The sequence below is a fragment of the Gekko japonicus genome, unplaced genomic scaffold, assembly GCF_001447785.1.
Source record: "Gekko japonicus isolate JY-2015 unplaced genomic scaffold, Gekko_japonicus_V1.1 scaffold2018, whole genome shotgun sequence".
NCBI lineage: Eukaryota > Metazoa > Chordata > Lepidosauria > Squamata > Gekkonidae > Gekko > Gekko japonicus.
In genome coordinates this window covers 146,162-158,010 of record NW_015167112.1, presented here as the reverse complement: position 1 = coordinate 158,010, position 11,849 = coordinate 146,162, and the positions used below count along the sequence as shown (strand labels likewise).

The 11,849-nt window shown below is 43.5% G+C and overlaps 1 protein-coding gene across 1 annotated transcript in view; it reads right to left on the bottom strand.

Moving 5' to 3' along the window:
• Positions 1 to 11,849, bottom strand: part of MUC2 (mucin 2, oligomeric mucus/gel-forming) — a 111,234-nt gene that overhangs the window by 67,856 nt on the left and 31,529 nt on the right. The window contains exons 15-22 of the mRNA XM_015412952.1: positions 9,707 to 9,759; positions 8,590 to 8,690; positions 7,461 to 7,612; positions 5,502 to 5,640; positions 4,016 to 4,126; positions 3,640 to 3,819; positions 2,806 to 3,049; positions 675 to 827 (exon numbers count right to left, since the gene is read on the bottom strand). Coding sequence (XP_015268438.1) covers positions 675 to 827; positions 2,806 to 3,049; positions 3,640 to 3,819; positions 4,016 to 4,126; positions 5,502 to 5,640; positions 7,461 to 7,612; positions 8,590 to 8,690; positions 9,707 to 9,759 — 1,133 coding nt within the window. The remainder of the gene's footprint in view (positions 1 to 674; positions 828 to 2,805; positions 3,050 to 3,639; positions 3,820 to 4,015; positions 4,127 to 5,501; positions 5,641 to 7,460; positions 7,613 to 8,589; positions 8,691 to 9,706; positions 9,760 to 11,849) is intronic.

Genomic DNA, 11,849 nt, shown 5'->3' with positions numbered 1-11,849 from the left:
TCTCCCCCCCTGTCCGAAGTGAGCCCCGGCAGCTGCAGTCGCTGGGCCTCGCTCGTCTGTCCCCCTCGTCCAAAGCAAGCCCCGGCGGCTGCAGTCGCCGGGCCTCGCTCATCTCCTTCCCCCCATCCGAAGCGAGCCCCGGCGGCTGCAGTTGCTGGGCCTCGCTCGTCCCGTCCCCCCTCTCCAAAGCGAGCCCCGGCGGCTGCAGTCACCGGGCCTCGCTCGTCTGTTCCCCCCGTCCGAAGCGAGCCCCGGCGGCTGCAGTCGCTGGGCCTCGCTCGTCTCTTCCCCCCTCTCCAAAGCGAGCCCCGGTGGCTGCAGTCACCGGGCCTCGCTCGTCTCTTCCCCCCTATCCGAAGCGAGCCCCGGCGCCCGGGCCTCGCTGGGCCCCGGCTGCCTGCCTGGCCGGCTGGGCCGCTGGCTCGGAAGAGGAGGCGGCGAGACCGTCTGCAGAGCATTCCCTGCGCATGCGGACGGGACGCTCTTGCACTTTTGGAGGGATTTAAGTATCCCCCCAATATTTTTTTTGAGTTTTTAGATTTTTGTGCACACCTGGGGACCGTCCCAAGTGTGCACAAAACTCTCCCTCCCCCCAGGTTCCCCCGGTGCGCGGATTTAGGTATCCGCACACAGGGGGCGCCTTTCGGTATTAGATATATAGATATAATACTCACGGCATATATCAGGAGTCCTCCAGAATACACAAGCTTCAGCTTTGATGCATTCTTGTGCATAGGCAGCAACTGCAGTACAGAAGCATTCACAGTCCCCACCAGAGTCACAGGCACATGCATCATGGACACAAGCTTCATAGAATTGCTTTGGATCTACCTGTTAGGAAATCACAAAACCAAAGGGCTGTGATAGATCTATATATGGTATCAGTGGATAACCTATTCCAATCCTCTGTCCTAAAACAAAATCCTTTATCCACCTTGATCTTCGACCGTGAATCTCATGATTGTCAGTACACCGGAATGTTACTGGGCATGTTTGTGGAACATCCTTGGCACATTAATACATGCCCCACTCATATAACAGAGGCAGCAAGAATGTAAGAACATTTTTACCCCTATCAGCTTTTCACCAATTCCCATCTTGGACAGAAATCTCTAACAGTGCACTTCTAAACAGAGTTATACCCTTCTAAGTCCCCTGAAGTTAATTGGCTCAAAAGGGTATCACTCTCCTTAGAACTGCACAGTTAGGCAGGCTAGTAGCATTTGGTATGTCCAAAGCAAAAAATTTGATTTTATATTGTTTTCTGTTGCCCCAGAAGGTTGGACCAGATCCAATGGGTTGAAATTATATCAGAAGAATCTTCGGCTAAACACTAGGAAGAACTTCCTGACAGAGTGGTTCCTCAGTGGAACAGGCTTCCTCGGGAGGTGGTGGGCTCTCCTTCTTTGGAGGTTTTCAAACAGAGGCTAGATGGCCATCTGTCAGCAATGATGATTCTGTGAACTTAGGCAGATCATGAGAGGGAGGGCAGGAAGGGTTGCCTCAGTGCTTGGTTCTTGTGGCCCTTTCTTACACGCCCAGGGAAATGCTGATTGCCACTTGGGGTCAGGAAGCAATTTTTCTCCAGGCCTGTTTGGCTGGAGATCCTGGAGGTTTTTTTTGTCATCTTCTGGACGTGGAACAGTGGTCACTGGTGGTATGTGGGGAGGAGGTATTTGTGAATTTTCTGCATTGTGCAGGGGGTTGGACTAGATGACTCTTGAGGTCCCTTCCAACTGTATGATTCTATATGCAGAGCATTTCAACATTTTTTTTAAAAAAATCTGACAATATTTATCAAAATAAGGCATCAGAGAATGAAGGAGGAGGAATGGGAGTTCCATATGTACCCCAGGACTATAAATTTTGGATAAGGCAACTCTCCCTCCATTTTTGCTCAGGGACAACATGCACTAGCTCAAGGGTGTCGAACTCATTTGTTATGAGGGCCGGTTCTTACATAATTGAGACTGTGTTGGGCCGGGCCATGTGTGTCATAAAATGTAATACCAGGTAGCGAAGACATAAACTTTATAAAGGACACAGACAAACACAATTAAAGATTTTTTAAAACTTTAAATAAAACATGCTTAAAACATTAGCACTCTTGCAATATTTTGTCTGTTTAACAGAACCTGATAACTGACACCTCTTGCTCTGAATTATTGCATCAAAAAGTCTGCTGTAGTAATCTTGAGTATGCTGTTCAGGTGTGTATCTGTAAGCTGCAAACCTACTTTTGATTTATTGGCATTCATTATAAAAATCTCATGCTCAGTGTTCTGAGCATAGGACTCAAGGAAAAACATAAAACATCTGGGCATTGTGAGCTTTTGTACATAAGTTGCTTCATGTGCTTCATGTGCTGGTGAAGAACATGAGAAGGCATCCCAACACAGACTGAGGGCTGTTTGTTTGTCTACAAAAATATAGTATTTTCCAGAGAAATAACTACAACTTCCTACAAAGGGAATGTGCTGGGTGAACTTGGTCTGGACATACACTCTCAGTCTAATCCACCTCACTGGCTTGTTGTTATTCCTCCTCTAAAATAGTTCATATTGCTTTCTTACTAAGAAAGACTGGATCATGAGGCCCAGTTCTCCCAGATTAGAGTCTGCGCACTTAACCACTACACAAAACTGGCTAGCAAATTCCATTTTTTGCATTAATTCTCTTGGTCTGGTTCCGGTTCTGTTTTTTCCAAGATAACCTATTTTGACACCATTTGGCAAATTGTTTGTATGCCCTCACATGACAATAGTGTACTGTAGCAAAATAATGGATAGCAGCAAGCGACAACACTAACCTTGGGATGGCATACTGCAAAAACTTCACTTGTAATGAGGCCACACTCCTTCTCTGCCCAGGATTTACGATGAGGTTTTTGGTCACAGGGCTCGATGTCTACATCCACATCTGGACATGCACTATCCCTTTTCCATGAATTTCCAAAATCCAGTGCATTGTTTACTTGGACTTGGCTTCTCGTTGTGAAGTCATTATTAGCCTTGTCATCAAAGTTACCACATAAGCCACAAACTTTGCCCTGTCGAGGAAAACATTCAAAAAAATGTACAATAAAGAATTTGATCTGTCCTGTTTTCCCAGTATTATTAATTACGGATATTACTGGATGTAGGGATTTTTTTGGGGGGGAGGTGCCAAGTTAATATTCAGAAAATATGCACAGTCTAATCCAGGCCTTGCAAGTAGCCCTGCCTATGAAATTGCTTGTGTGAGCACAGCTCTTTGCATGTGAGAAGGAAGCCAGCAATGAACAGTGGCAGCAATAAGGGAATTTTGTGCACAGTTGTGTGTATGCTGCAGAGTGACAAAAATAGGCAAGGGACAAGGTTGCCCCCTTAGGATTCATTTTTTTTTTAGTTTTAAAATATTTGCTATACATACTTAAAATGTATCAAATGAATATGCAAAACTTCTGTAGAGTGAACCATTACATCACAAAAATATAATGGAATACCAAACCAATAAAGCACACAGTGGCATCCATATAGCAAGGCACATGTGCTGCAGAAACACTATTAAAGCAAGCAATACATATATCTTTTTAATTGCATTCATCTTTTAGTAGCAAACCTTCCATAGAATTAGGCAAGACATTCCAGAATCACTCACTTTATAGTTTGGTGTCAGCTTGATGAAAATAGTAGTCTTCGTGTCCCAAATGAGCATAACACCATTGCTAGCTTCAACAACAAGGTACAGTCCAACTTTACGAGTCAGGTATTTCACATGGTTGCCAAGGTCCCGCGTAATTACTGCTATCTCTTTGTCTTCCAATTTTAGCTCAGTACTCTAAATTACAGATACATAAAAGGCTTTATGAGAAGCATTATATATATATAAATATATTGTTTTCACAAATAAGAATTTGAGTATGAACGCAAAACTTTTCCTAATTGGCTTGACCTTACACAGGGTGGCTTGGTTCTCTACTACAGGCTCTGTGCAATTTATTTCCAGGTCTGTTCACTTAAATGCTGCTACGTACCCCTAGAAATACTTTAATGGCTTTGGAGCAGGTAACTCCAGTGGTTCCACATGGGACATTCTCTGTGATGATACTAAACGATCCGTGGTGTCGTTCGCGGCCACAGTAATCCTAGTGGGAATGGAAAAGATAAACAAATCTAAGCAAAAAAAAAAACCAAGCAGAATATTGAATGAATGAATGAATTTTATTGTTATGGCGCTTAGCCAGCAGTATAAAACCATAGGAATAAAAATAAATTACAATGGCTAAGCAGAATATTCATATCCATAGCAAACTTAACATCTTTCACATGTAATCATCTTCTCAGAGTGTTCAGGCCATGAGGATTTGGTGCTCTAACGGCTGGCATGATGCTGTCACTGCATTACCAGTGATGATCTTGATACGGTCCACTAGAGCCATTAACAAACTGAGAACATTAGGATTAGACCCGTACCAACTTTTGGGAAGCGGCTATGCTAGGGCAAAAACCACTGTTTACCAACGTCTCAGAGATATTGAGTTACAAACAGCTTATGCCGCACTTCCGCCTTTTTACAAATCTCTGAAATTCAAAACTTTAATGTCTGCTCCTTTATACCTAGCTAATATTTCCAACCCAAATCATAGATGGGCCTTTTCCAGAGCCAGATTTGACACTATTCCATCTGCAGTTCTTTCCGGAAGATTTCAACGTATCCCCAGACATCTGAGATTTTGCTCATGCCCTTCCGAGTCAATAGAGACCCTCCCCCATATATTATTTCATTGCTCTCACTATGCAGAAGAAAGGGCCCTTTTAATTACGCCTTTATTAAGGTCATTTAGATTTCAAGGACAATTAGTCATCCAGTCTGAGGAACTTTTGCTGAAATACTTACTGGAGGACAAATCCATGGCTATTTCAAGGAATGTTACTAAATTTCTTTTTATTGCAATTACAAAGCATAAGCATCTCCTTAATACTCCTTGAGATGTTTGTTTGGTTGTTTGTTTTTCCCCCCTCTCTGTAATGTCTTACGATAATCTAGAGACTGTTTTTGATTCTGTATGCTGTCTGATGGGTCTTTGACCGTAATAAACTGATTGATTGATACGGTTTGGAGCTACAGTGTTAAAAATGAAGATTGCCACATTCACCATCTGTTTCACAGGTTTCAGGAGCATGGATTCAGTGCATCTGCCTCATTCTCCCCAGATCCGTCGTATGGATGACCAAGTCATCCTGGGTGAGTAAGTCACCATTTGGATTCGGAGCACCTAACTCCTTCTCCTTAGACCCAGGATATGGATGACCAAGTCAATCTGGCTGAGCCATTCATCATTCAGCAGGTAGTAAGCAGAACTGTAACATGCATCAGATTCAGATGTAATCTAACCATATGCCATACGAGGTACCATGATTTCGTAGGTTTTGATTCATGGGGATGAAATAGGAGCCAACCAATAGGCATCTTAAATAATAATTCATAATGCAATGGAGATATAAGTGTAACAATATTACCTGGGAAGCTATGTATTCACAGTTTCCATCAAAGTCATAGTATTTTCCATCAAAGGTGATATAATGGCCACTTCCATAAATGATACATGCCCCATGACATACAAATTGGGTACAAGCCCAGTTTCCATTTTGACAAGTACTAGAGAGTATCAAAAAAGAAAGGAATGGTTAAGACCAAGTCTCTGTCTCTGTTCTTTAATGTTATATTGCAGAGCAAACTGTGCAACCAATTTAGCACTTAGTCTATCACATATGTTCTGTTTGCCAATCAGTACTCATAAGAGTAAATATACTCTTTAGATTAAATATGAGTCATTTAATCAGCCTATCACTAGCTAGTTGTACCCACAGTTCCAAAGCTATCTGATGCTGCTGCCTTTGCTTCGTGGATATTGTTAATTGACTACTGAAAGAGACTATCATTTTCTTGAAACAGAAATGGAAGATTCTTCCATAACTAATGGAGCTGGTTCAGAGTTGCTTTAATGAAGATCTTTCCATGCCATGTTTGTAAAATATGAATAATGATATATCAAGATGGTAGTCATGGAGCAGGAAGTGACATAATCACTCTGGATCAGTTGCCTCCACAACCTGTTATTATTTGTTTACAGACCACCTAAATTACAATGCGGGCTCCAAGAGCCCTTGGGGTGATTCATTTGAGGGCCTTTTATATGACCTAAATATATCACTCTCATTTCTAGAGAGCAGAAATGGCAAGTTACGTAGGGCATAGCAAACGTCCTAGCTTTACACGGGCTTGCCCTTGTGGCTGATCCAGAAACTCCAGCTGGTGCAAAATGTGGTGGCATGCCTGATGACGGTGCTGCCCGTGCAAGTGCGTGTTCAGCCGGTGCTACGCCAATTGCACTATCTACCAATAGAGTACTGGATCTGCTTCGACGTATTGGTAAAGCCTTGCATGGCCTTGGACCGACAGATCTGAGGGACCGCATCTCCCCATAGGTGTCCCAGAGAGCCTTGCGCTCTGCTGATCAAGATTTGCTGGTTGTCCCTGGCCCAAGGGATGTCCATTTAGCCTCAACCAGGGCCTGGGCCTGGGCCCAGCCTGATGGAACATGCTTCTGCATGAGATCAGGGCCCTGCGGGACCTACTGCTCTTCTGTGGGGCCTGTAAAACTAAGCTGTTCCACCAGGGCTTTGGTTGAGGTGATGGGCATCCAGTGATAAAGTTGGCCTCCCCCTGCTGACGTCCACCATCTCTATGTGGCCCAGATCAAGTAGACCCCAGAGACCCAGCAACACCAGCTCTGGAGATTGTGGACACAAACAAATAGTGAAATCTGCTTGAAATTATTGTTCTTAACTATTTTAATCTGATTATTTATTTATATCGTGATGCCAAATGGCCCTGTGATCCGCCCTGAACCCACTTGTGGGGAGGATGGAATATAAATCTGGGGGGGGGGGGAAATCGTTTGGCAACATACTCCTAGAGCCACTCAGCTAGTTTCTGAGCTTTTATGCTGAACCCTGAATAGAACTGTCATCTTTCCCCCCCCCCCCTGCAAGGGTTCATATACCCAGGGGCCATTTCCTGCGGGAGCGCACAGGAGTGGAACTCCGGCAGTAAAGAGCCCAGGGGGTGGGCACATGCAACAAGCCCCACCCCCTGCTCCCAGCAGCCCCGGGCCATGAGGACCAAGAAGCAGCCAGGTAAGTTGCAGTGGGTGTTGCCTTCTGATACACTTCCGGTGATGTCAGGGGGTGTGGCAAATGCAAATAAGTTATCCTAATGAGTTATGCTAATGAGCTCCTGCACCTCTTTTTCTACCAAATGACCCCTGCATATACTTACAACAGCATTATGAAGGGCAGGGGCTGTAACACTTACGTATTCTGTACAATGCTTAACTCACTCTTTGACTTTATGAATCTCAACTCCTTGTATTGCTGCTGCTATGAATATGAGTCAATCGTAAAAGAAGGTCATACCATTCATTGCAGTCCACATCTATTCTTTCTCCAGGGGCATAAAACTCTTTGTTATGAATACATGGGCAGTCCTCTTCTTCAACACATCCCCCTCTGCCATCATCAATCAATCCATTGGGGCATACACACCCTGAGATACACTCTGTCTGGAACTATGAGAAGAAATAATAACATTACATTTGTACTTCATGAGACATCACTACATGGTGGTCGAACAGAATCCATAAACTGTATTATATTTAACAAGGTCCTTTTAGACAGCCAAATCAGACTCAGGTTTACTACCCAAGGTTCATTACCGATTGTTACCATTATTGGCCCAGTAAAGTGAGAACCTAATATAATTTGCCTGCTTAGAATCTTCCTGACCGATTTCACACAAGAGCTGCACCGTGGTCGCGCCTCCCTTTGCCCCGCTTCTATTGGTCAATTTCCCACTCGAAGCTGCGCAGCCACATTTTGACCCGCGGCTTCGCCCGATTTTCCCTGCGGTTTCGTGATCCTGTTTTTTGAGGGTCACAAAACGGCGGGGAAAATCGGGCAACGCCGTGGGTCAAAATGTGGTTGCGGGGCTTCGAGTGGGAAATTGACCAATGGAAACAGGGCGAAGGGAGGCATGACAATGGTGCAGCTTCGAGTGGGAAATTGTCCAATGGAAACGGAGCAAAGGGAGGTGTGACGGCGGCACCGCTCATTGTGTGAAATCAGCCTGTATCTATTTCTGATGCATTTTATTTTTCCTTTTGCATCATTTTGGTGGGCCTGAGGATTATCTTTAGGAGGGGAGTATAACACCACATTCAAAATTAATGTTTGTTCAATGAATCCGATATTATGTGATGAAAGAGAGCATTATTTATAGGTGTCCGAGAAAGGGCAGTAATGTAAAGGAACAATATTAGCGAAGTAAAAAAACAACAACTACAGACAGTGATCAAGAATAGGTGACATAAAACTGCAAACATTTGTTCCTCCAAGGCTGCAAAAGCACATTCATTAGAAAATATCCCCATTTGATTTTAAAGAAGTTAGCAAAGATCCTTGGAATCAGAGTATGAGTTTCATGCTAATTACATCAGTTGTTGAACAAGGGGGATGAGGAAGCTAAGCTGTAGTCACGGATACATACATGAGCGGCGCCCAGGGTCTGGCAGCTAAGCTGTACTGGTGTTTGGGAAGACCAAGAGGCAATGTCGTTGCAGTCAAAATAAGTCTTATTGGGTGAGCAGTCTGCAAAATAAATAATAGACTTTTGAGAACAGAAAACCTCATGAGACTCAACAGGGAAGTGCTAGCAGAAGGACCTTGCAGGGGCACATTGTTCCCATCTTCCTTTCCCAGCAGCCCCAAGAATGCCCAGGAATACCTCTGCTGGGTGTCAGGAGATCCTCATATGCAACATGCACCTTAAGTGCTGCAGAAAGGAGGGGAATAAAGTGCAATTCCCTCCTTTCCCTCTTCCATTGACGCTCCACCACTGTTCCCTCTAAGCTGAGTTAGTGTGAGCTAGCTCACAGTTTTTTAGCCTCCGGCTCACACATTTTTGTCTTAGCTCAGAAAGGATGGCTCCAAAGCAAACTGATTTATGCAGTAGCCGAATCGTTCGCTCTCAACTTTAATGCCAGTAGCTCACCAAGTTGATTTTTTGCTCACAAGACTCCACAGCTTAGAGGGAACATTGCTCTCCACCAGAAGAAGAGGGAAGAGGCAATCTTATTGAATCCCCCCTTCTCACTGTAGCCCCTTCATGCCACGGAGCATTTATTTTACAAGGATCCCCTGGACTTTCTTATCCTGTTTGATGAGGAACCCCTTTCCTTCCTGAACGGCCACTTAGACTAAACATCTTACAGCGCATTACTACACATGAAGAACTCAACAGCCCTATCTACTCAGCCAAGGAACAGCACCATCCACACACCATTCCAGGTTTAGAGACAAAGTGTTTGATAGCCATTTTTGTGGCTAGGGTATGAGGAAAGGTAGCTGTTTTCTCTGAAAATTTGTACAGCAGCGCTTAATGTGCTCCCAAAGGAAACAAGTTCCAGGTCTTCCAAGAGAACATCCATAGGCTGTAAGTTTAGGGGGGGAAGCCCAAAAAACTACTAACACATTTTTAAGAAATGGTAAACTGTAACAAAAGACAACCCACCAAATGAGTGACTTTTCTAAGAACAATAACACAATCACATGGCAGTGAAGTCAAACTGGGAAAATACGAAGTATTTCCAAAGCTTTAAACCTACCATGATCTGTTATTATCACTGGTACACAGTTAAGTTTTCCATGTTGGCAAGCACTAGAAAGGAATACAGGAAAATTCATAAGATGGAATCTAGACATTTGGGTTTTGCAAGTCAACTCCAGTTTATATAATGCCATTAATAACATTAAAGTAATTAATTTAAAAACTACAGATACTTCATAGAAATTAAAAAATCATGTCATCCGGTTTATGGCGACGCACAGGCAGACGTATCTCCCGGACCTCCGGGGATGCAATCTGCACACCAGCATGTAGGAGGGGTCGCGACAGGTCGCTACCTCCCCCTCGGAGCCTTGGTGAAAGGCTCCTAGCCAGGGGGCTTTTGAAGGGCGACCTCTTTGCCAGCGCAATGCCGGAGAATTAAGGTGCTCCTCTGCCCCGATGGTCCTGCTGCTGAGTGTCTGCATGGACTTAGAGTTGCTGACCGGGACAAGCGTGGGAGATCAAGTGAAAGAAACAATTGCCGAGCGAGGCTGGATGGCCAACAACAAACAGTGAGTCAGGTGGAAACGAGCATGAGAAGTTAAAAAGAAAGCTACCCCCCCTTACGAAGCAGTAAAAAGTGAGCGAGGGAGGGGCCACTCCCAAGCGCACAAACGAAATATGGAATAAAGAGGGAGGGAGTGGAAGAGCAAGCATTTAAATCTGTTTTAAGAGACTTACCAGAGCGCAGCTAAGCGTAAGGGCAAATTTCAGAGACTTTGGCAACTTTTAAAGAAAGTAAACAATCCAAAAAGATGGTGGGGAAGAAACCAGATAAAGACAAACTTGTGAAAGCGAAACTAGTGGGCAATCCTCGAACGGAAGAGACCACTGAGCTTTCCAAAATGCTGGCAGATTCCTTGCACCCTCTGCTGGACGAGATGACTAATATCAAGCAACAATTGTCAACAATAGGTCAGAGCTTGGCCTCACAGCAGCTACAATTGACTAAATCCCTAAAAGCAACGGAGCAAATGGCTGAGAAGGTGAAGGAAATGGACGCTGATACTAAAAAAGTTAAGAAGAAGGTGCAAAAGCTGGAACTGAAACAGGCAATGGGAGAAACACAACTTTTACAGTTACAAATGGAAAAAGCAAATCTGGTCCTACGGTTTCAAGAGGTTCTGGAATCGAAAGGAGAGAATCTGAAGCAACTGCTGAGTGAAGCAATAGCCCCAAATACAGATTGGAAAGCGGAATATCTTCATAGTGAGATGGATGTGGTCTACAGGTCCTATTCCTCATATATTAAGAATAATATGCCAGGGGAAATAATAGTAAGATTCTCGAAGAGACATGTGAGGGACACTATCTTGAAAGTAACTACAGGAACACCCTTGAAAATCGGAGACAATAACATCAGGATTTTAAAAGACATTCCATTTTATATAAGACAGAAGTGAAAGAAATATAAAGAACTAATCCTTTTTCTACAAACAAACAGCATCGAATATAGATGGTTAATTCCAGAATGCGTCATTTTCAAACTCCACGATAAAAAAGAAAATATTGACTCTGTTTTTAAAGCACGGGAGTTTTTGAGAGCACAGCTTGGGGAACCAGCTGAGGACAAGAAGGAAGAAGAAGAAAGCAAATTCGATGGCGAATTGGACTCGGTGTCTTCTGACGAGGACTCTCCCTTCGAAAAGGGGGCGGCTGCCCCCAAAACTTCATATAAATTGAGGATTAGAAAAGATAAAACAAAATAAGGGCTGAAGAACTCTGAATTGTGCCTGAAGATTTTATTAAAATTGTGGGGTACTGTGGGGGTTTCATTAAACAGATATAATGATGAAAAAGTTATATAACCTAGCATAACTGACCATGTACAATGTATTAGCAGCATGTTAGATGAACATTGATATAAGCGGTTGTATTGATCTCTTATTCTTGGGTTTTTAGTTATTACTGGGTATCTTTTCTTTCTCCTTAGATGTAGTTCCCCTTCCCCTTTTTTTCAGTTATAGTTTGTAGTGTTGAAAAAATAAATAAAAAACTCCCCCTAGGGGGATTATAAAAAAAAAAATCACATGTGAAAGGTCTTTTTCTTGAAAGGATTTGCAAAATTTTCCCAACGTTTTGCGCTGATATATATATAAATTGAGCAAACTTCAGAGGACGGCGGAAGACAGGAGGGCCTG